General features: G+C 37.6%; 1 protein-coding gene across 2 annotated transcripts in view; it reads left to right on the forward strand.

Moving 5' to 3' along the window:
* The window catches only part of LOC105148625 (cilia- and flagella-associated protein 58), a 550,890-nt gene that overhangs the window by 331,343 nt on the left and 193,124 nt on the right, over positions 1-26,423 (forward strand). For both annotated transcript variants that reach the window (XM_087406699.1, XM_087406698.1), the window contains one exon: positions 21,120-21,531. In XM_087406699.1, the coding sequence (XP_087262825.1) occupies positions 21,120-21,531 (412 nt within the window). The remainder of the gene's footprint in view (positions 1-21,119; positions 21,532-26,423) is intronic.

A 26,423-nucleotide genomic window follows, 5' to 3' on the forward strand; every position in this document is an offset into this window, starting at 1 on the left:
TTTTATAACAAATTCGTATAACCGTAGCCTTCTTTCGCATTAGAGTTGTTTTTTTGTTTCGCCGGAAAAATAATAAGTGTAACAATAGAGCAACGAATTGTTGTGAAATTTCATGTGAAACTTGGAAAAACCGCTACTGAAACTTATAATTTATTGAAAGAAGTGTATGGCCATGAATGTTTATCGCGTGCACGTGTTTTTGAGTGGTTTAAGCGTTTCCAAGACGGCCGAGAAGACGTTGAAGATGATTTACGCCCGGGTCGCCCTTCCAAAAACGGATGACAATATCGAAACAATCGGTAATCTGATTCGATCCGACCGTCGGTTAAGTATTCGTGCGATTGGTGAAACTGTAGGAATTGACAAAGAATGTGTACGGCAAATTTTACATAACAATTTTAACATAAAAAGTGTGTGCCAAAATGGTACCTAAAATTCTCCCGTTTGAACAACTAGAAGCTCGCAAAAATCTTTGTATTGACACTTTGAATGCCATTGAAAATGACCCAAACTTATTGGAAAGGATAATAACATTAAATTAAAATAATATAAAATTAAAAGGAACAAGATTTGAGTCCGTTGAAGCTGTGAAAGAGAAAGCGACACGCGTCCTGAAGGAGTTGACAGAAGAAGACTTTCAGCACTGTTTCAAACAATGGAAGATTCGCATGGAGCGTTGTAGGGAGGAGTATATATTGAAGGTGATAATAAGTAAATATGTATGAAATGAAAATAAAATGTTTTATAGCGTCAGTCTCGTTATTTAATAGCCACCTCGTAATATATATATATATATATATATGTGTGTGTGTGTGTGTGTGTGTGTGTGTGTGTGTGTGTGTGTGTGTGTGTAATAATTAGAGTCAGGGCGAACCAAAAAAACTCGGGCGTCAGATAACTATGTATTTCTCAAGAAGTACTAATAATAATAAGTCTAGTCCTGCTAAAAACTTTCTCTTTCTCCCTTGCGCCACCTATCTGACGCATTTCTTACTGTTGCCTTCTAGGGGAAAAACTAGTATGTTCTTTCGCCACTTTCCACATTCTGCTATCTCTTCGGTCTCGGTAGAGGATATAGGATAAGGTTAGATCAGTGACAGTGGATGTCTTTTCGGACTGTCGCCAGCTCCTTGACCACGTCATAGCGGTTATTTCTCTTGACCTCGATCACTCGATAAGATCCGTAGAATTTCGGGCTAATCTTCAGTTCAGTTCCAAATTGGGTCCTTTGTATCGCTACAAGGTTTCCTTCTGCGTACGCAGTAACAGCTACAAGGTTTAGTGATCTTGTTTGTACTCCGGTGATTCTCTTCTTGGGTTTTTAAAATGTTTTCTTTTGCTATCTGCCTCAATTCTTGTCGGTCTTCGTCATGTACTTCAGTTATTTCTTCCTCAATGAGATTACGGATTTCGATGTCTTCTTTTTGTTGCATCTTGATCTTGATTAATAATACTTCGAACGGTGTTATCTCAATACTTCTCTGATAAGTGGTATATCGTTTAACATCTGATAATTGATACATCGTTAAACATTATCCGTGAAATGAAACCATTTTGCTGGATCTATACTTAATTTCGTTAACATAGAAAGATTATTCTGTGAATCCTGTCCACTTGCCCATTCTTTTGAAGATCTCCAGCAGTGATTAGTATATATTTAATTAGCTCTTGCGCACAATACTCTCTGAAATCTGACGAAGTATACGCAGAGTCTCTGTTAGTTACAATTCGGGAAAGATTGCCAAAAATTCTTTGTAGCTCCCTTAACTTGTCCAGTACTTCCCTCTTATTTGTGGTTTTGATGAGGTAAATACGAACAAATTTTGAAAAACTATCAATTCTCACCAGAAGATACCGGTATAGTTTGTCTATAGCAGTCATAGAACCTAAATGATCTACATTGCAAATATGCAGTAGTTGATCATTTTTGGCTATCGATGTTAATAAATTATCCCATTTTCCTTTCTTCCGTTCCGCTAATACACAAGATACACAACAATTTATGAAAGCAATTTCTAATTTGCTCTTGAAGTTTGGTATATATTAATTCTTGTTAATCATCTCTGTCATTTTCTTCACACCAAAGTGGTCTTGATTGTGTATTCGTTGAATCATGCGAATAGTACGATCATAATCGCATCATTCATTTGTTTCATCAATATGCCATCATTAAACACATAATCTTGATAGGGATCTTTCCAATAACAACTTGAAGACACAAAGTTTTTCTTTTTCATTTTGTTTCTTCTATCATTACTACAAGTATGTCTTCGATTAATATAGTTGGAAAGCGACTTAAGCATCAACGTGTTTTAATTAAGTCCCTTGGTCGATGTTTGATAGTGTATGAAAATTCTTCTAGAGTTAGCATCTACGTGCGATCTTAGGAAATTTTTTTTCTTCATTAACGTCTTTTATACCGCTTCGCAATCTTGAAAGCCATCACTATCTTGAAAGCTAGTCCTAACAGGTAGACTCTGAAATTTTGTAGTGCTCGCAGGATCGCTAAGATTTCTAATTCGTACGAGTGATATTTTCTTTTGGTGTCTGAGTTCTTACTGCTCCAATAATAAACTGGGTTGAAGTATTTTTCATCTTGATTCTTTTGCAGTAGTATCCTTCTGAGCTAGCATCTGTGTGTAGTTCGGTGATGGCATTAACATCGTAAATGCAAAGCACCGGTTCTTGCGACAGAATGTTCTTTAATGTCAGAATCGCCCTTTTCTGTTCTTCGCCTAAGATAAATATTTTAAATAAAAATCATTCCTTAATTAAATTAATTCCTTCTACTAATTTATATCTTAATTTTAAACTAAAATTAATTAAATTTAGTAATCCTCCCAACTAAATATAAACTCATTTAACTATAAATAAAATATACGCTCTAATAAATATATACTCTAATAAATATACACTCTAATAAATTTATATATAAAATTCTATAGGGTCTTCCTTTGAGGTGAGCGCGGGGCGCGGGGGATACTCATAGACAAGAGGAAGCGGAGCGCGGGGGATACTGGTAGGCGAAAGAAAGCGGAGCACAGGAGACACTCTTAGGCGAGTGAAAGTGAAGCGCGGGGAGTATTCGTAGGGGAACGCCTAAAAAGATTATAATAAATTACATAAAATAAACCTTACCTTTTCCTTGTCATCCTCCTCTTCAGTCTCCTCCTCCTCCTCTTTCTCCTCCTCTTTCTCCTCCTCCTCTTTCCTCCTCCTCCTCCTCCTTCTCGCTTCGCTTATTCTTCAGCCTCCTCTTCCTCCGCCTTCGCGAGGATGTGAAGAAGTTCCATCTCGTCGTGTAGGTGGAGGAGCTCCAGCATGAATTCGACGCATTCATCTGTATCAACGTTGTTGAAATGTACGGACTGATCGACGCCTATATACACGATATTTTCTTCTTCTTTTCTTCCTCCAATTATCGGTGATAGGATCGGTGACAGATATTGACAGGATCTTCATCTTCTTTCTTGTCTAGGACTTCCATGTGGGCATCCTCTTCAATGGGGACGTCCTCCTCCCCCTTAATCAATTTTATTTTTTACACGGAAATTCGTGGTTTTCTATGTCTTCTTTTTTCTTAGTCACACAAATTATCGCGTAAAACGCTAAATGACGGAATATTTTTTTATATTAGGTGTACAACTTTGCTTCCGCCGTTTTGTTCCGAAATTTGAGGCTTTATTGTAAAAAACTAATTATACATTTATGATTCAAAGTATTGTCCATCGCTGGCCACTACTTTCTCCCATCTTTCGGGCAGAGTACCAATCCTGCGTCGAAAAACCTGGTCATTTTTTGAGGCGATCCACGAATTGATCCAATTTTTACTTCTTCATAAGATCGGAAATGCTGGTCAGCCAGGCCGTGTGCCATTGATCGAAACAAGTGATAGTCAGATGGAGCAATGTCTGGAGAATATGGCGGGTGGGGTAGGACTTCCCATTTCGACGTTTCCAAGTATGTCTTGACCACTTTCGTAACATGGGGTCGAGCATTGTCATGCTGCAAAATTACTTTATCCGTGTCTCTCGTTGTATTGCGGCCGTTTGTCTTTCAATACTCGGCTCAAACGCATCAATTGCGTTCGATACTGATCGCCTGTGATTGTTTCAATCGGTTTACCAACTCATAATACACGCCGAGCTGGTCGCACCAAATACAGAGCATGACCTTGGAGCGTGAATATTCGGTTTGGCCGTCGACGTGAAAGCATGGTCGGGAAGTCCCCATGATTTTCTGCGTTTGGGGTTATCGTAATGAATCCATTTTCGTCCCCAATCACAATGCGATGCAGAAATCCCTTCCACCTTTGCCTTTCAAGCAGCTGTTCACAAGCAAACAAACGCCGTTCAACATCTCTTGGCTTTAACTCGTACGGCACCCAATTTCCGTGCTTCTGAATCATTCCCATGACTTTGAGACGTTTTGAAAATGGCTGGTTGAGTCACTCCCAATGATCGTGCCAATTCTTCTTGATTTTGATATAAGTCTTGATCAAGTAATGCCTCCAATTCTGCATCTTCGAAAACCTTCTCTCTTCCGCTATGCCGGTCTTCGACGTCAAAATCACCGTTCTTGAAGCGTTGAAACCACTCACGACATGTTCTTTCACTAATAGCGATCTCACCATAAGTATTTGAGAGCATTCGATGAAGCTCAGCCGCAGATTTCTTCATATTGAAGCAAAAAATTAAAACCCGCAAATGATGAGAATTTGGCTGATTGGCTAAACTGACATTTTCAATCAAGAATAATTATTATGATGCAGACACAAATCGACTAATGTTTCTATGGGGTTATGTTGATAGATGCCCAAGTTTGTTATATGACGTCTATGATCTATTTATTTCGATCACCACTTACCGCTAAAGCCATCTATAGGAAAACGGCGGAAGCAAAGTTGTACACCTAATATTATCTTGTCCCAAAGTCTTAAAAGCTGTATTTGTTCGGATTTGTATTTCCTGGTGATAACCATGGCCAAGGTTTTTTTCGGATTTATCATCGGTTTGCTTTGTCCTACACCAGTTTTGCACGATCATCAAGGCTTCATCCATGCGTTCCTTGAGAGTCGTAGGAAAATTGCCTTTGATAATAATGGCCACGTCATCAACATAGTCAGATTCTCTCAGCTTTGTTAGGAGCTCATTCACCACCATGGCAGAGGAGAGAGAACTCCCCTCTGCGGGCAGCTCGACATCGGGCGCCTCTCAATGATGATATTGCGATGAACGGTAAGTTCTTTGCCCTCCAGTATGCTTTGAATCCATTATTTCATCTGGATTCATTCTTCTTTTATGTCTTAATATGGCGTTTTTCATCGACGAGATTGAGGTGCTATCAAAAGCCCTTTCGATGTAGATGAAGATTTCTAACGCGTATCCTCTTGAGGCCAACTGAGCCTTGATCCTGCTCACTAGGTGGTACAGGACCATATCCATAAATCTGCCTTTCTTGTAAGCGTACAGAGAGGAGTTCAGGGGCCGAATAAAACGTTTTTTTTCAAATACCTATCAATCAATTTCTCCAGTGTCTTTAAAATGAAGAAAGTGAGACTGATAGGTCTATAGCCTAGCCATAATGTGCCTTTTCTCCTTGGCTTGGTTATAAACCACTCTGGTGCTACTCCTTGTCTGAGGGACATATCTCAAGACTATAATAGCCCTAAGCATTTTTGACAGGGTTCCCATATCTTCTTTGAGCAGCACTGGGTATATGCCATCCGGTAACTTCCGGCAACTTGTAAGATTCGAAGGTCTTTATGACTCATTCGACTCCGCCAGGTGATACACTTTTACTGCCAGTGATCATTTCCTGGGCTTATATTCCCAGGGTTGCTTTATTCTTTGGTGAGTACAACAGGTATCCTCCTGAAAACCTGGAAAATTAGTAGATATTAGATGAAAGTTTCATATTGTCTGAGTGTGGTTTCCATTTGGAAGCATTAAACAGTCCGGACGGGAAGTGTTGTCTTTGCTAAGGATTTTCTTTAGCCTGAATGTTTTAGAAGCACTTTCAATGCTTTCACAAAAATTCCTCCAGCTTTTTTTTTTAGCAATAGTCATCACTTTGCTAAACAGCGTTGTTATCTGCAAGCTTCCCAGTCAGTTATTAAGCTTTTCCTTCTTGCTTTGTTAAAGAGCTTTCCACCTGTGTTTCGAAAATTCTTCGCTTCACCATAACATTTTAGTCGGTGGGTGTTCGGCCCTTTCGTGGCAGTTTGCCTCGTAGGCCTCTTTTATTCGCGTTACTCACATACTGAGCGGCGAATTCTAGATTCTCCTTGGAATGGAATCTGGTTGAGGCATTCCTTAGGCCTTAAGATCCGTCCTATAGCCCTCGCAATTTATTGTTCTGGGATTGCGCTTTCATTCTAGATTTTTCATATATTTGAGAGCATCTTATCTGTGGTCCGATCCTGACAGTTCTCCGATACTCTCCAGTCCCTAGGCCAGCCACTTCCTCGCTGCATATGGTTATATCAATTACCTCTTGTCTTCTGGAGTCCATGAAGATGGATTCATATCCCCTGTTCAGAATGACTAAACCGGTGCCCATTATGAATTTATGGAGGCTCTCCTCTCTCGAGTTTATATTTGAACTCCCCCACCCTATATGATGAGAGTTTGCATCACAGTCTAAGAGGAGTTCGAGCCTCCATTCCTTCGAGTAAAGCACCAGCTCTTCAATTTTTTTCTGTGTTGTTGCTGCTTGGGAATCGTAGGGCGTGTATACTAACCCCACCAGTACATCCCACCAAGTGATTGTCCTTGTTCAAGTTGAGTCTCAGTTGTACCATGGTTATGTCTCCGTCGTTGAACTGTGAACATAAAAAAGCATTTAATCCTTTAACTACAATGCTAAGTCTTATCTTATCCTGAGTGTCTTTGTATATGACTCCACAGCTACTCAGTCCTTTGATAGCATTATTCAGAAGCCACAGCTTCAGAGCCAGTGCTATTTCTGTCTGTTTCACAACCATACTAGAAGACACAAGACAAAATATAACTGATTGAACTTTGTCGCTTTTAAAATAAAATAACTGATTGGCTGAAAATTTGTGATCAAATTGTATGATATAAACTGGCTGAAAAATGAAAATTTCCAAATTTTTTGAAAGGGTAGAGATTATTGAAAAGAAAATTGCGGAATTTGTGGCAGAAATGATTCATAATTTATATAATATTAGGTGTTGGAATTAATTCGTAGCGTTTTACAAGTGATGGGAAGTACTTTCATTAATGTATTTTTTAATGCTCATGTGAAATAAATAACATTCTTTCATTAAAAAACGCTACGAATTAATTCCAACACCTAATACATTTCAAATAAATTAATATATTAAATAGTCAATTACTATTTTGGGTAATAATTCATTAATTGACAATTGTCAGTGTAATAAGGTGGTGATAAAATATCAGAGTTAATTGTTAATACTTTCTTGTGTTATGCGTTCTTCCGCCAAAAGTATTTTTTTCGAAATGAAAATCACGAATCATTTCTGCCTCAAATTTCATAATTTTCTTTTCAATAATCTCTGTCCTTCCAGAAAACTTTCCATTTTTTCAACCAGTTGTAGTTTGTATAAAATTTGATCACAAATTTTCAGCCCATTAATTATATCTTGTTTTGAGAGCAACAAAGATATTTTGTCTTGTTCAGCATCAATAATCGCATTTTCCACTCTATTAGCATATGTATTAGGTGTTGGAATTAATTCGTAGTGTTTTACAAGTGATGGGAAGTACTTTCATTAATGTATTTTTTAATGCTCATGTGAAATAAATAACATTCTTTCATTAAAAAACGCTACGAATTAATTCCAACACCTAATAATTTCATCATTCCTACCGTTTTCCATGCTGGAAAATTTTATTAAAATACTTCTTTTTTTAATTCGGAGAATCGCTGCGTGTTCATATGTGTCGAATGTTTGCTGAAGTGAGCAACATTTCTGGCGCGCGGTTTACTTGCTGCATTTAGAATCATCGTCCAAGATTCAGAATTATTCACTCAGGTGTAATTTTATCCTTAACATTCAGTGAAATAAAATAAAATTTATAAAAATATTGATATTTTCCTACATAGTACGTTTTTCAAATTATTACAATAATTATTATATTTAAGAAATCAACTTCTTCAAAACTATGAGCCAATGGCTGAAACAGTCGGATACGTATTGGTTTTTTTTTGCTCAAGAACTGCCTGTAAAAAGCGCATCAAAATCCCCGACACCGTCACTTGGTATTTTTCTTGTAAGTTTTTTTGTAGTTAAGAAATGGTAATGAAAAAATGATTCGTCATCGATCTTTATTTGTTTATAAATTAATACATAACAAAAAAAGATCGAGCGAAAACGAAATTATACACTGTATTTGTTAACTAAGCTAAAAAGATAATAAAAATGCGACTTATTCGTTCTTGATCTCCATTTGTTTATAAGTTTAGTCTTGTTTTAAATAAAATAACAAACATAAAAGATAATATTTTGTTACGTCCAGACTCCACAGTTCTTTTCTTTGATTAGAATTTTCGTCATCACCATAAAAGTTATTAACAAGTAACATCGGTAGACCATCTGTTTCTACCAGAAAGTTACAATATAGTGACGAGTCGAATAACATTCGCCTTTTTCGACTAATGATCCAGTCAGAACGAAGTTGTTGGATTAAATATTTGAACCAAGTGCCGAATAGACGAATTTTAGCCCGAGGAACAGAAGAAATAAATAGATTAAGAATTACAAACTGAAACAACAGTTGTCTGTAATAAATGATACATGTGACTCTAAACTATTGAGCATCCGACAAATGGTCGATGACGGAAGTTGTTCTAGACGCATATTCCAGTATCCCATTTCACAACCGATACTCTTAATCTTAATCCTGGATTAGACCAGTAATATAAGCGAGGTCTACATGCGGCACTACTAACTCGCGAATATAAAAAGAAGGCCCTTCGCGAACAGTCAGTCAGTCAAGTTCCAACTCCGACATGAAACTCTGCCGGTTCGCGATTATACAAGCCGACACTCTGCCGGTCCGAAACCATATCGTTCCAACGATTTTACTGATGAACCGCGATTAGTTCGATCGAATGATCTTATTTATTTACTACTGTCAAGTGACTCGACCGAAACCTCCAAATCGCTGGGTTAACCCTCTCCTTGGAGTCCTTGGACAATCACGGAGATTAGACCTTTGATAATCATCCTCAAAAGCCTAACCTTGCAGAATAGCAGTAAGTCCCATCTTAATATATATATATATAATATATATATATATATATATATATATATATATATCTTGATTTATATCAAGTATGTATATCAATATATATATATATATATATATATATATATATATATATATATATCCGTATATTCACCGCAAAACCTAACGTTAACCCACGTTAAACCATAGTGCCACGCTTAAACCGCTTCCACAAAGGTTGGCTTAGAAGCCTACCGTGAAGCGTGGACACTCCTGGACCAAGCATACCAGAAGTACCTTGAGGGTTCTCGAGAGTCGCCCAGCCGAGGACGCATTGCCTCCACCACTTTTGTCACCATCGGCTTCGCCGGCTCTACCTGCTAACCAAGACGTGTTAGAGGTGATACCTCCTCCTTCTCCTTCACCTCCTCCTCGAACTCCTTCACCTCCTCCTCGATGTCCATCACCCGCGTTTTCGGACGCTCTGACAGACCAAATTTTCTCTGACACCCCTCCGCTAACACCCGATTCCGTTATCTTCATCCCGTTTTCCCCCAGAGAAACTCCGTTTCCGATGAACTCCATGGACAGTGTAGAGTTTCTAGAAAAAATTCCTCCTCCACCAAGATCCTATTTCCGCATCCAAGAGAGTGATTCATTTAAGTCACTCGTTAAACAATTCCCGCAGACTACCACACCTATTCCCGAGGGGATCGATCGGTCCTCATTACTTCGATCCACACGAAATCCGGCATGCAATCACTGGCCAACCTCCCCGTTCTTGTGTATTTCGGTATTTATTCAGAATTCCGCCAATTCATACTTAGTTCGGTAGAATTCTTTTTCAATCTTTTCCTCCTTCTTCCGTTACTATCTATAAAATAGACTGAACAAAAATCTGTGTACTCCGCTCGCCCCTTATTCTCTGGTGATTTAATGCAATTAACATGAATAAAATTTAAATAGTTGTCGAATAGTCGTCAAATGTTAATTAGTTAATAAAGATTATCACGTCGATCTGTAGATTTTTTTCTCATTTTATAGTAATCATATTAATTAAAGGATAAATTAGTTTGTAATAAATAAACTTATTAAGGCATAACTTGCTTTTTATCTTTTGTCGGATTGATAATGGTTAGTAATAATAAATAATACTTGTTTGGAGCGGAGTTAGTCGCAAATTGCCCATCGTAAAGACAATATGCGAATGAATCAAATCCATGTGGCGTTTTGCGCAGTTTTGTGTTACGTGTGACGTTACAGTGCGCAAATTGTCAAATGATCAATGAGAATCTCACTCTGCGCAAACGGAATCCCAATCGCGAGAGACGCCCCCACGAAGGGTAGCCTATCAAAAAAAGGACAGATCACTCCTCGGTGATCATTAAAAATCAATTTCCAAAAATCGTTGGCCAACATTTGCTGTGATTCTAGATTGTTCTCTAGCGATGTCATTTCCGCCGAATAATTTTTCTTGTCGAATAATTTCTAGAACAATCTAGAATCATATTAGCATAAAAGGAGATGAAGTGACCTGGCATTAGTTAGTTTGAATAAATGAAGTGCCGCAGCCTTCCTTTTAAAACAATATGCTTTTCCGCCAGTTTTTTCCTTATAATTGTGCTCGGTTATTAACTGACGATATCCATGCCGAAAGAGAAATTGTAATTACCGAAAGTTGTATATACGCAAAAATCGGTCGAAATTGCTTGTTTCGTGTTCAGGACCGCGCAAACCTAGACGGTTTAACTTAGCATTAATAAAAACTGTTTGTACAACACAAAATTGTTAACTCAATAAACGTTACTTGTGTGCGTGTATAATAAATTTGTGCGTGTCTCTAATTTATTATCCCACTTCTCCTTCGATTCTGTGACATTTTTTGGTCCTTCGAGTCGGACAAAACGAATCTGTTTCCATTGTGTAACCTCGCACTGTGTGCAGCTCCCAGCGTTCCGTTATGCGAATCTAAAAAAAAGGAATGGAGACAATGATAGAGGCTCAAGTGGAACTTTACGGGTGCACGCACGATAATTTAAGAAAGTCGGGCTCAGCCAAATTAACAAAGGCGCTTATATCAACCACACTGAGATTTCTTGACTCCAAGTGGCAGAAGTTCAAGAAGAATCATGAACGCCTTCTCAATACTTACCGTGACGACTTGAAAAAACATGAGTATCATCTAAAAGACTTCTTAGGACTTCAAACGATGATATGTATACCCAGCAGCGAGCCATTTTTGTCAAAATGGAGGAGTTAGTGATTCGACAATAATCGAGGAGAAAGCGAAGACAAACGTGGGAGCTTCTGCTTCTCCAGACATCACACTGCCACAAATTCAGATTCCACATTTTTCGGGAGAGTACGAAGACTGGCCAGCATATAGAGATCTCTTCATGTCGTTGATAATGGAAGGCACAAACACGACATCTCGGATGTCGGCCGAATGCATTACCTGAAGACGAGCTTGAAAGGAGAAGCGGAATTAATTGTGAAAAATCTAGCAACGGGTGACAACTTTACACGAGGAAGTTGCTTACAGACCATTACGAGAACAAAAGGTTGTTGGTCCAATCATTCTACTCCAAGCTTATGGCTTGACTGAAATTGAAGTCCGAGTCTGCCACGGAATTACGCAAGTTGCATCATTGCGCCAGAAACACCGCTGGAGCGCTTGCGAATATCGGATGTCCCATACAGAGCAGTGAGGACATGTATGTGTGCTGGATCTCTGAGTTGCTAGATCCTCGCACTCGAGTGCGTTGGGAGGACCATGTAGGCAGCACTTAACCACCAACATTCATGGAACTGCAGGAGTTCTTGGAACGGTGCTTGTTGACTCTGGAAGCAACGCAAAGGAGCAAGCTAGAAGCGAGTGTTGGCAAAGCGAGTACCTCGAAACCAATTCGGACTCACCACGCCCAGAAAGAGAGAGAACACTGTCCGTTGTGTCGCAAGGATCATTTCCTGATGATGTGCGAGGTCTTCAAACGTAAGAGTGGTGCAAGACGGAAGCAGCCATTTCATCGACAGCAGCCATTTGTGTCTAAATTGCTTGGGAAAGCACAAGGTGAGTGACTGTGTGATTAAGCGGTCGTATACAGTGTGCGGAAAGAGGCACCATACCACCCTGCACGATATCTGTTGTCCGTCAATCAAAGATTCTTCATTTACAGTCGTACAACGGCATCAGACGGTCGATCCTGCGAAAACTACGTAGCACATGTCTGGGATGCAACTCGCTGCCCTTCTCGCGACCACGCGTGTGAACGTGGCGGATCGGTTCGGAGCGTTGTACCCTGTTCGTGTTCTTATCGATCAGGTATCCGAAGCATCTATCATTTCGAAGGCCTTAGCGCAAAAATTAAGATTACCGCGGCAGCGCGCGTCGGTCGCGATATATGGTGTACAGAGTTGGCCATATTCGACGGAAAGATGTTTTTTTTTTTCAATCATGGGAAACGTCGTTACTCGATCTAACATCTCTGTCAAAAGTTACAGTGTTGCCAGATCTTTCCGTCGAATATGGCCAACCCTGTAGACGGGCAACAAACGGCGGTCGCGCGCGAACAGGTATCACTGACAATTTCGTCGCGTACCGAGCGGCATACCCTAGGAATGTCAGCAATCGTATTACCGCGTTTCACCGTATACGTCAGCATTTCAAACACTGCGTTGCGAGAGTGGCCTCACCTGTGCGACCTTGAGCTGGCGGATCCGGAGTTCTGTGCTTCTGACGACATTGATCTTCTCCTTGGTGCCGACGTCCATTATCCTAGCATCAGGATGGGAGGAAATCGCGAACCGATAACCTAGTGAACTTCGTTTGGGTGGATTGTCTCGGGTACGGTGAACGAGGTGACATCCCATTTGGCTGTTCGTCTGCACTAGTGCACGCGATCCATTGGCCATGATACGACGATTCTGAGAACAAGAAAAAATAACTCAGCCTCCAAGCTCACTCGTCAGAAGAGCAGAAGTGTGAAAAATTGTTCAGACACATGCACACGCGTGCGCTGGACGGACGATACATGGTTCGACTCCCGATCAAGGCTACGTTGCCGAATTTGCTAGCAACACGAAAGGCAGCATCTCGCATACTAGAATGTATGGAAGGCTGGTTCGAGCATGATTTGGCATTTTACAAATTATATACAAACTGCAACAGTACGAGGAGCTGCAACACATGACCCGGGTGGAGCCCGCGGGCTCCAGAAGAGAATATGTTACGTGCCACATCACGGTGTCCTGAAAGAAAGCAGCAACACGACGAAACTACGCGTGGTCTTCAATGGCTCGTTCATCGCGGATGGGACGTCATTGAACACGCACCTACTGACAGGCCCAAATTTGTTGTCGTAACTCGCCGATGTACTGCTACGATGGCGCTGGCACAAATACGTCTTTGTGACGGACATGAAAAAAATGTATCGACAGATCTTGATGCATCCAGATGATCAGGATTTGTAGCGGATCGTATGGAGGCCTGAAAAAAATAAGATTATCCAGGAATACCAGCTAAAAATAGTCACATATGGACTTGTGCGCCTTACCTGGTCATCTATACTGTGCACCAACTTGTCGAGGATGAGGACCCATGCTTTGCGAGAGACTCCCTGACATTGCGACGTGACGTATACATGGATGACGTCCTCACTGAGGCTGCAACTTTGGCAGAGGATCTCCAACGGCAACTTCCAGGAATCATAGCTAGCGGCTTCCCATTGAAGAAATGGGCAGCCAATCACAAAGCGCTGCTCTTCGACATATCAGAAGAGGACCGCGCCCAACTGGACCCGCGAGCCTGGCGTCAGGGCTAGAGGCATACTGCGCTGAGATTGCAGTGAAATCTTACTGATGACTGCTTCTTCTTCACGAGTCATCCATTTGAGCGGAGAGTCATCACGAAAAGACTGATTGTGTCCCAAACGGCGCAACTTTTCGACCCGTTGGACTGATTAGCCTCAGTAGTCGTGCGAGCCAAAATCCTCATACAGCACATCTGGCTGCAAGGACTAGAGTGGGACGCCTCAGTGAGCGACGTGGATGCAGGCAGGAGGAGAGAATTCCTAGACGACATTCCGCACGTGGAGGACATTAAAGTGCCGCATTGATTGACGTGTTCCGGAAGACGACGTTCTGGAAGTGGATTTGCGTTCCATGGATTTGCGGATGCCTCTGAAAGAGCATATGGCGCAGTGATGTACTTACGAAAGAGGAAGAGGAATGAGTGGTGCGTGAGACTGGTGATCGCCAAGACCAAGGATTCTGTTGAAACAAGTGTCGCTTCTCCGACTGGAATTATGCGCAGTAACTCTTCTCACGCGTCTGATGATTCACACTGGCGAAGTCCTGAGCCTATCCGAAGAACCTTTGCACCCTTGCACCTATGGACTGACTCTATAGTGGTCTTGAGGTGGATATGGGGTCACTCTTCGCGGTGGAAGACATTCGTAGCCAATCGAGTAGCAGAGATCCAGACAGCTCCCGCGAACGCACGTTGGCATCATGTCTCGAGCCGGAACAATCCAGAAGATTGCGCGTCACGCGGATTAGCTCCTGGCGATCTAGCACGACATGAAATATGGTGGTAGGGCCTCTATGGTTGTCAGGCAGTTCATGGCAGTGACCGGACATATCCCTATCGGACCAGGAATTTCCGGAGCGCAGAAGCACGATGCACATCACGGCGACCTGCACGCCAGACGAAGAAATGAACCTCCTGAAAAGATACTCTTCTCTACAAAGACTCCTACGAGCGACCGCTTGTTGGCGACATCTTCGATGTGGCAATCGTGGCGAAGTATCGGAGAACCCGGGAACGCTGACTGTAGAGGAAGTGAACTTGGCGCTGCTGGCGTGGACACGAATAGTGCAAGAAGTTATTTACAAACAAGAAATACAAGTAAATACAAATATCGAGGGGCCGACCACTCAGCAAAAGCTCACTCATCACATTGAATCCGTTTCTGGACCGACAGGGTATTCTTCGGGTGGGAGGTCGAATAAAACATGCACTTCTGGCATATGATGAGAAACACCCAATTATCCTGCCCAAGAATTCAACTTTTACTAGATCATCGATTCCTGTCATTCCCGGACACTCTATGGAGACATGCAAGAGACACTCGTGCTGTTTAAATAGAGATTTTGGGTGCCGTACGGGAGGGCACTGGTGAGAAGCCATATCCATCGATGTCGACGATGTGTGCGTTGGCGGCAACACCTCAACAAGTGGGCGATTTGACGGGACCTCCGTCAGACCAACTTCGTTGGTGCCGATGCCGCACTCCGAAATATGTTTCAGACAGGGAGTATCGAGGCGTGACACATTGACCAGGTCTTGGCGAAGAATCGAATCCAATGGCGATTCAACCCACCAGCCGCACTGCACTTCGGGAGGCAGCCGTCAAATCGCTCAAGCACCACGCGAGTCTACTCACTATAAGGAAATAATGACCTAGGTTCCTCACCCAAGTAGCCCCAATTCACGGTCACTTCGACCTATGAGCGACGATCCCGAGTACCTGGCAGCACCATTTCCTTATCGGATCATCCCTCCTGGCGGTCTCTGAACCTTCACTGGCGGAGGCGACAACTCATCACTCTTCGCGCTGGAACACATACAAGAAATGCGAAGCCATTTCTAGGATCGATGCGCCATGGAATACTTAGCCTATCCGATAGAAGCAAGTAGTGACAGGCAACTCGGAACCACGGATCAGATAAATGTGCCTTCTTAAGAACGAAGTTACACAACTCTCCAAGTGGCCACTTGCACGTATTACCGCTTTGCATCCCGGCCAGGACGGATGCCTGGTTGTGACAGGACAGCCTCCTCGGAACCCACGAGGCCGCTGGTCCTGTTTCCGGACGGCGACCCACTAAAATCACAGGAGGAGATAATTTCCGCGCGATAACTCAACTTGAATGCTTCGCCTGAATTTCCTCGATGAACCTTAGCTGGGATGTAATTTTCATTTAATAAATTACGATGTATATTTCATAATTCAACAGAAATTTTTACACATAACTTATTAACGACGAGGAAGTTCGCAAGAATCATCACTCTAAATCATTTCATTATAGAAATCATTACTCACTGTATATTTACCATCTAATCATTCGAGCCGTGGAGAGTTCGTCATTGACGTGTTAGGCACCATCATCCTCATTCAATTTCATCCTCATAGGGCACAGTACGCTGTGCGACTTTTATCAAATAACTAATTAATTTCATTAACAATAATTTAATCTCGATCATGCATGCACGCGTAAACATTTGGAGCGTCGCGCCGCGTCTAGGTGAATGATTCGCGAATTGGACCGTCTATACTAACAATCGCAATTGTGTCCTTCTTCGTTGGTTACATCAATGAGGTGGGCGGAATGTTTGGAGCGAAGTTAGTAGATCGCAAATTGCCCATCGCAAAAACGCGGATGAATTAAATTCGGCGTTTTGCGTGGCTTTGCATCACGCGTGATGTTATAGCGCGCAAATCGCCAAATGACCAATGGGAATCTCTGCGCGCAAACGGAACCTCAATCGCGAGAGGCGCTCCCGTGAAGGGCAGTCTATCAAAAGAGGACAGATCACCCCTCGATGATCGTTAAAAATCAATCTCCAAAAATTGTTGGCCAACAATTGCTATAATTCTAGATTGTTCTCTAGCGATGTCATTTCCGTGGAATAATTTTTCTTGCAATTTCTCGAACAATCTAGAAAAACATAAAAGGAGATGGGACGGTCTGGCGTTAGTTAGTTCGAATAAACGAATCAAGAAAGAAAGTATTGCAGCCTTCCTTTTAAAACTGTGTGCTTTTCCGCCAGTTTTTTCCTTATAATTGTGCACTTACTAGCTGACGATATCCGCGCCGAAATAGAAGTTGTAATTATCGAAAATATATACGCGAAAAATCGATCGAAATTGCTTGTTTCGTGTGCAGGATCGCGCAAACCTAGACGATTTAACTTAGCGTTAATAAAAACTGTTTGTACAACAAAATTATTTGCTTAGTCATAAATTTGAAATCTCCACGGGTTTGGACGTAACAATTTAAAATCCGATAGAAACAATGATATATAATACATAAAATTTAATATATATACGAAATATAAATTATATTACTGGTATTTGTTAATTATTATTCTTTGGAAAATACAGATGACCGTCATCTTGACATTTTTACTGACTCAAGTAATTATATCTGTAATTCTCTTTTAAAATTTATTATATAAAAATTATTTTACAAAAAAAGGGATTAATAGAAGCTAATTTCGGCTCTCTTTAAATTTCGTATAAACACATGAATATCTATTTCTTGAAGTCAATTGTAAGATAAGCTGTTTATATGAAGATGTTCGTCACTACAAAATGCGTAATATCAGTACAAAATTATCTTTTTAGAAAGAGTATAAAAAGGCTAAGAATACGTGCTCCTTAAATAAAATCTAAGTTACCACAATTAATGATAGTTTTTTATTTTTCTTCAAGGATATTCTTATAGAAGGTCTTCTTATTCCAATCCAATAATGACAACTTTAATTCTTACAAATTATTACTTTTCGAAAAAAATGTATCAAATGAAAAATTAAAACTCAGATGCTACAATCTTAACTAATCAAATTAAATTCTACCAAATTAAAAAATAAAATACAATACTATCTTCTGTTATTTACTTAACTCTAATGATATGTATCATTCGTAAAAAAGATTTGATATCAACTGGTGTCAAATTAAATCCCATACCAAATTAAGTAAAGAATACAATCCGTAATTGCATTACCTTGTCCAAGTGTTACCACAAAAAGTAAGAAAAGTAAACACTTGGCACTGCCAAATCGAATAACAAAAACTATAAAAGCAATTCAAAAATTATAGTAACAGTTAAAAATAAATAAAAGATAATTACAATTTTAATAATGAATTTAATCTGAATATTTTTTAAACTAAATAAGAATAGAGTTTACTGTTTATTTCTTTTTTCTTTTTCACACAAGTATTATGAATTCAAATTTATTTATTTTAGACTTCAACCTAATAGTTTGCCCAACTTTCGTAATTTATATGAATATTTAACCCAATTAAAAATATACTTACGTTAGGTACTTTTACTCTTATGGAAATGTTTCTCATTTTTCTTATTTTACATTCATGTTTTCAACATTATAATACCGTGGTCTAGCATCGTCAAGTGTTTACTTCTTTAAGTTTGTGTGGTAACACTTGAATGGATAAGATAACGTAATTACAGATTGCATTCTTTATTTAATTTTGTATGGGATTTAACTTAGCGTCATTTGTTGATATCAAATTTTTGTACGAATGATGCATATCATTAAAGTTAATATTATTTATTTAATTTTATATCCAAATTACATGGAATTTAATTTGGCGCTAATTGTTGATATCAAATTTTTTATACATATCATTAGAGCTAAGTAAATAAAAGATAGTACCAATTAAGTTTTACTTTTTGATAAAATTTAATTAGTTAAGATTGTTTACATTTACAGTCCTAAGATTTCTTGTTTAATATTGTTTATTTACGCTTAAAAAGACGTTGCTTCCATACGTATCGTACTAATTATTACAATGAATATTATTAAGGCCTCGGTAGTGTAACAGACGCTCGCACTGAAAGCAAAGGCATTGGGTTCAATTCCCTGAGGTAACATTTTTTACAATAAAATTATTTAAAGATTTTAATACCTTGTTCAGTGTTATAAAAATCTTTTTAAGATGCCTATGTGAATATCTATGATATTATTACGATAGTTCAGTCGGGTTTGTATTTCAAGAAAAATCATTTTGTTGAATAATTTAAAGGACTATTTAATTCAGTTTAGTTTATTGCAAAGCTAAAAAGAGTATATATTAAATAAAAAAGACAAATAAAAAAAGACTATATATTAACAGAGTAATAGACATAAAGTATGATACAGTAGATTACAGTTCACATAAACATAAATACAATAGATAATAGCTAGCAAATGGTTAGGCGTCAGTAAGATTGTTACAAAGCCTATCAGTAACAAAACCAGAATAAGACAACAATAAAAGATAAACTATATGAAAATATACATACATACATACACCTACACACATATACATACACATATACTCACACACATACACGTGCGCATACATCCCAAACATATCAATTACATCAGTTTCATTTGAATACTATGAGTGACGCAATGAAATGCGAAGCAGCGGAACGAAAGGAAGGTAGAAAAGGAGAGGTTTTTATTGAATCAGGAAGGGAATTAAAATGTTTGACAGAGATGTAAGAGAAAGCAGCACGGAACTTAGTAGACCGATATATGGGGAAAGATAAGTAATTTTGGTATCTGATGACAAGAGGAATGATGCTCAGAGTTCAACTGAAGGAGACGTCGCAGATATAGAGAAATATTGGAGCGTAGAAAAGAAAATACAAGACAGCACAGATGGAGAATTAAACGTTACCAAATTTTAAGCCAGTCAGATTTCTGATAATACGAAGAATGTGGTCGTATTTTCGAACACAATAGGAGAAACGGAGACAAGAATTTTGGATGTACACGATGTTGGAATTTTATGCTGTACACGATTTAGCAGATGTTGAAGACTATATAGTATTTAAATTCTCACTGCATTATCTAAGCATTTGAAGTCCAACTTACCCTTTAAAAGTTTCACTCTTTCACTAATTTTTTAAATAATACGGCCTTTACTTTTGAAGAAGTAAAGATTAGTCCATAAAGCCATGATCGTACTACATTTTTGAAATTCTGAGTACTGAGAAAATAAAATTTAGATATCTGTCAGAAAAAATTGGTTTGTGATACCAATCGAATTCCATTTCCTCGTTTGTGATTACAATGGTGTCCAAGAAGTTCAACTTTTTTACTAACTTTTGCATGTAAGTACATTCTTGGATGGAAAGAAATTAATATTTGCAGGACCATGTTGATACAGCCATAGTGACTATCAAAATATCTATAATGGGAAGGAAATCGAAAATCAAATGATCCTAGCGTTTAGATCTCTGTATGAGCTTTTATATATTAACTCCCTGTTAACTGTTAATTCTGGAGTAGATATTCTCATTTATTTTATTCAAAGCTTTTGAATGTTTGTGTTTGATAACTTTTACAGTGAAAATTATCACTACATTAGATACTAAGCAGTTTCCACATTTGTGATATCATTTTTTGTAAAAGATTCCTCTCTTTATGATCGATAATAATGCGTTTTTGAACAAGTTTTTATAAAATTTTAGATCCTGATTACTTGAGTTTAAACAGAAGAATGTTATTCTTCTGTTTTCAAACTCAAGTTGTTAGGATATATCTTTTATTATGTCCAATCTTAATGCGATTTCATCTATATGTTTCTACAATTTACTATATTATTTATTCCGTAACTGTCTGTGGCGGATCTGTTTTTTTTTAATTTTGTAAATGTTTTGTGGATTGCTACTATTAAACGACGTGTCTCCATCTAGAAAACATTTCTTCTAATCGATGGATTGGACAATGTAATTTTATTTTTTTCATTTATCTTGTCTAGTATACTCTATATTAGGTGCATTTTTTGATGTCTCTATCTTCGATTCTTTGCTGATGAGGGCTTAAGCATTGTAGTCAAAACGTACAAGAAGAATTTTGTAAGATTTATATCAAAATATTGTAAGATTTTAATGATTGACTGAGAATTAAATTTCTATTTAAAATATTCTATTTATTTTTAAAAAAGATAATTATTTTACGCACAAATTAACGTGCCTGATTCCCATAGCTCCATGTTTTTTGATATTTTGTTGAATTTCGAGGTGTCTTGTAAAACAGATTGTATTATATATTTTATTGTATCATTGTCACAAGTCCGATTTTACGATAAATAATAAATATTTTAGATCAAAAGAGGACATCGCCAAATATAAACATGAAAAGGATTTGATAGACAAACGATTGCTGAAAACGGAATCTGAACAATCTAAACTGAAGCGTGAATTAAAGCAAACTCTGATTAATTTCAAGAATGTTGAAAATGATGCTCAAACCTGTCACAAGGAACAAATCGAGGACAAGCAACGTATCAAAAATCTTTTACGAGAAAAAAATAACATTGCTCTTAGCAAAGAGACCGCATATGAGCGAATCAAGCAATTAGATCACGAACTATCATTATGTGGACATGGCAAAAAAAGGATAGAACATGAATTGGATACACTGACACAAACTATCAATGACATGAAAACACAAATAGAAGCTGTAGAGAAAGAAAGGGATAGATGCAGTACAACAGCACAGGGATTAGAACAGAAGGTAAAGTATAAAATATTTACAAAGTGCTAGGTAATAGTACAATAAATGTGAACAAATGTTTCGCGATTGTTAATTCCAGAGATTAAAAATATCAACAAAAATTTATATAAAAATTAAGAAGAAGATGTACGTATAATCTATAAGTTGACAGCTTCCGATCAAAGTCAAAATTTATAAAGTTTTGAGAATTTTTTTTAGAATTTTTTTATACTGTATTTTCTCATGTAAAAATAAGAATATGCAATACTGAAAAATTAATGAAAAATTCTGAAAAAATTCTTAGAGTTTTATGAGAAGAAAATAATTTCCTCTTGCTATTTTTCTGTAAAGTTGATAGTATTTAAGAAAAAAAAAATATTGAAGACCAATATTCGGCAATTTTTAGTAATTTATATCTTAATTATTGAGAAAATTAAAAAACAGTAGAGAACTTTTCGACTCAGTTTAGTCCGCTCTATCTGTCCACGAGACCTATCGGATGAATTATAAGGCACTATATAATTCATTCATACATACACCTATTTTTTTACATAATTGAAATCGTGCAGTATAATTTGCTCTCACTCTGCAGTTATCAAGAAACACTGTACGTGAGCGTATGTGTGTCATGTGAGTGTGCGCGCGTGTGTGTGTGTGTGTGTGTAGGTGTTATTTTACCTCACAATGGAAACTCTGTTTGATCACAGTGAATGCAGGAGTTTTTATATTTGGATCATAATTTGGGGTATCTTGAACTGCAGTCAATGTTTTGCCACCTTTTTTTTGCTGCCAGTACCATATTGAAAAAACAGCAAAAAAATGGCACTTTTCGGAGTTTCGTCGAAATATCTGTCGTTATATTTCTACCTCAAAAATAGTTATTTTCAAAAATAAAGCTGTGTAAATCTTCTACAAATTATATCTTCATATCAAGTTTTTCGTGTAATATATATTTTTAAAGCTAGAACGCTAAAAAAACATGCTTGAACACATAACACATGCATAATACGAGTATATAGGGAAGACCGGAGCTAATAGATCCATTTTTTAATTTCGAATTTTTACAGACAAAATTAAAAAACTTATCGAAAAAATGAATTCTACACTAGTTACTACATACATTTGACTACCCAATAATATTTTAATAATAAGAGGAAATTAATAACTAATAAAAAAAAATACATTTTTCTAATGCATTCCATCTGATTCAACTAGTTCCGGGACCGGGATAATTTGACTAAGATAATTAAAATAAAGATTAATGTATTTAAGCTACATCTTTGGTTACATATTAATAAAACTTTTATAAAAATATATTTTAAACATATTATAATATATTTTAAACATATTATTATAATAAAACTTTTATAAAAATATATTTTACACAAATTCGCTTCGCAGGACAAAACAATGTTTCTTTTTGCAAAATTTGTTCATTTCGTGCAAAAACACGTCGAATGAGCCTAATTTTCGAGATTGGACATGAGGGAACTTATCGCAGAGGAAAATCTTTTTAAAGAAATAAAATTTTGAGTAAATACTGTAAGAGTCGACACTAAATGATTCATACAGTTCCATGCTGTGATTACTCTACTACCCCATCCGTTCATTTTTTAAAAACATTAACAATATATATAAACAAAGATATATAAACAAAAAAAATCTGTTGGACTTTATTAAGTAAGAACTATCTATAGACTTACTATCTATAGATGTCAAATATCTTAGATAATCATATACAATTGTAAAAACTTTAAAAATAAAAATATTTACTTAAAATTAGATGTATGATTTTTTTAAATTGTAGCGTAACTTTTATCATAGATGTGTTCGCAACAAGATGTTGCAGCAGACTGAGCGGAAGTCGTGCTACGTGCTCAGACACGTTTACGCGTGTTTTGTTTTTAATGTAGTCTCGATTATTCTACTTACCTCTATAGTCAACTGATCTCGGTCTTTCATAATATACGAATTTGGATCATATACGTGATCCCGTAATATACTACGATCTGGACATATTTACACTATTGTCGAGAATATTTCATTTCATCTATCTCATACTTTAGTATACGTTCGACTATTCGACGTGCGCTTTGTATATTGTCGAATTGAGCGTGTTTATAAACGATGGCTGATGTTGAAAAGTGCTTTTGTGAACAGTTGTTAGGGAGTGATGCGGTTAAAATGAAAGAGAGAAGCGTGAAGACTTTTCAAACATCAAGTAAAAAAAAAAGGACGGAAAAGAGCAGAAGCAGTTCTTTTTGAAAGACCGAACATCTGTGCGTGTTCACGAGGCATGCCGAAAATCGTATAATAATGAAAAACTCATCGTTGCATTTTTGCGCAAAGGCGGTAGTACTAGCACTCTGAGAATAACATTACGTTCTGTTGTACCAACTTTCGAATTTAAAAAAGGATATTTTCTTTGCGCAGAAGAAATAACGGAGGAGTTTTTGAAAAAACACACAGAAAAAAACAAAACTAGCCGAACGTGACATTGTTTATGAGGTGAGAAAGATTTAGGTAAAAAATATAATTTTAAAAATTGCTTTGAAGCACAATGACGATTGAATACGCCAAATCATTGATCACCAAATTGTTAATCAAGCAGTAGGTTGCAGTTGAAGCCAGATATTACAACTCGTGCATGAAGAAATTGTATGCACCACCGAAAGCGGGTCAGAAACAAGGTTAGCCGTTATTGGACATAGCTCAAGTGATGCAATATATTTATGCATAGATGCCGAAGAAGTTATCATTAGATGCCAGTTTACTATCGAGGAGTTAATGGCGCAAATACAATGAATATCATCCAGATATAAGAACGGTAAAAAGTAAATTTTTGGATAAGTATGATGACGATATTAATGTCGGGAAGAAATCGTCTTCAGTTGTTTGTTTTCGTAATACGGATATAAAATATTTATCGACACGTGGTACGCAAAAAGAAAATCTAATCAAGAGGAAGAACGACTTCGCGTTGTGAAAGAAGCAGCGGCAATAATATGTACTAGAGGATATTCGTTTACAAGTGTACGAGATAAAGCATTACTCTCCATCGGACAATTTTCTGCAAAATGTTAAGACTGTTGTACCGGAAAGTTTGAACGTCTTCCTCGAATAGAAAGTAATAGTAAGTAAAAAAGTTGGTTCTCACAAAAAGTGGAAAACAAAGTGTACAAGTATAGCACATGCTATAATCAGCGCGGCAAGATCCCGTTGTATTTGTCGCCGTTGCAAATCGAAGTGTTGCAACTCGCAGCGTTTTTGAACAAAAAGTACGCACGAAATACTGTCAGCTTTTTTCTGTTCATCGTATCAAGAAGTAGTGCATTTGGAGATCTCTGTTATAATGCGTTCACTGATAATTGATTCTCAGTCATTCTCACAGTTTATATTCGATAATGCAGATTTCAATACGCAAATATTGGACAGCTTGAATACATTTCATGCAATGGGCGGAATCCAATATCTGACTCCTTCAACAACTGTTGCTTCTGATCAAAAAATTGAACGTCACAACAATACCAACATCTGAAGTTGTCGGGAATTTCGGATCCGTTCCGCTCATGGCGTTTGAGAAAAAGAAGGAAAAGCAATTAAAATTCTGATTTGAAAGCAATTAAAATTCTCAATTTAGGAGATATTCATCCAGTTTCCAATTAACTTTTGTCATCTTCGGATTTGCTCGGGCTGTATGGAGAATGAGCCGATTTGCCCTTTATACCAAAATGGAATGGTTTTATGGAAGAAGTAACTAAAGACAAATTATTTCATAAAACGAAAATACTGTGCTTGCCATTTATTAATGCGTTCTCCAGCGATTATGATACAATTTTTACAGTATTAAAAATTGCTGCAAAAAAATGTGAAACTACAAATCAACAAACATGTTTCGTAACATTTGACCAGTCGCTTTATATAAAAGCGCAAGATATCGTTTCGACAAACGGTCCGGAATTGAACTTGGAAAATGTTACGTGATAAGATTGAGTGGTTTCCATTTATTAATGTCTTTCATGAGATGTATAGATTATGTTATGATTGGAAACAGACTAAAGGAACTTCTGATTACAATTTATGCATCAAACTTTATAGATAGAATGATGACGGGCCATGCATATACACGTGCGCTGAGAGCTCACATGTCTAATTAATTCACCTAACTCTTGCAAAAATTGCACTTCAACTGATAGATTTCACTGAAGAAGAAGTGAAGCAGTAATGATTATTCTCGGTGACATAAACAGATCAGTGGTTCTCATTGCAGAGGATCAGTCTTTTTATAAAACATTCGAGGATAAATTTGCACAGCTACTCGTAAAATTTGAAAATGAAACTGCAAAATTATGAGTGCAATATTTTCGCATGGTGACACTCGTCAAGCAATTTATCGAGGCAGAAAGATCAGGAAATTGGCAAACCATTCAAAAAATGCTTCCTTTCTTTCATGATGTGATTATTTTTTCGCAAAATCAATACAATTATATGTTCAAGATGTGATAGCTTTACGAAAGAATATGACACCTAAAGAGTACGAACAATTTACGCGAGAATTTTTCACAATTCGACGAACGGATAAATTTTGGAGCGAAACATGGACAACAATGGATAGATATGCATTGAACAGACATAAGGACAATGAAAAGCATTGCCGAACTGACTCACGGACGAGGAATCAAAGATAGTATTAGTCTGATTACGTTAGACTCTGGACACAGTACTTCTGCATAATATTTGAGTTGAAATTGAAGAATTTAGCAACATACACTGCCGGTCAAAAATCTTTGGACACCATGCATACTTATACGGTATAAGGATAAAAATGTTTAAAACAAACATAGATATTCGATCAAAGAATCCATTATATTTATTTATGAAATATAAAGAACAAAACAAAATATTATCATTTG

This window comes from Acromyrmex echinatior, chromosome 5 (assembly GCF_024713525.1).
Source record: "Acromyrmex echinatior isolate Ae372 chromosome 5, ASM2471352v2, whole genome shotgun sequence".
NCBI classification, from domain to species: domain Eukaryota; kingdom Metazoa; phylum Arthropoda; class Insecta; order Hymenoptera; family Formicidae; genus Acromyrmex; species Acromyrmex echinatior.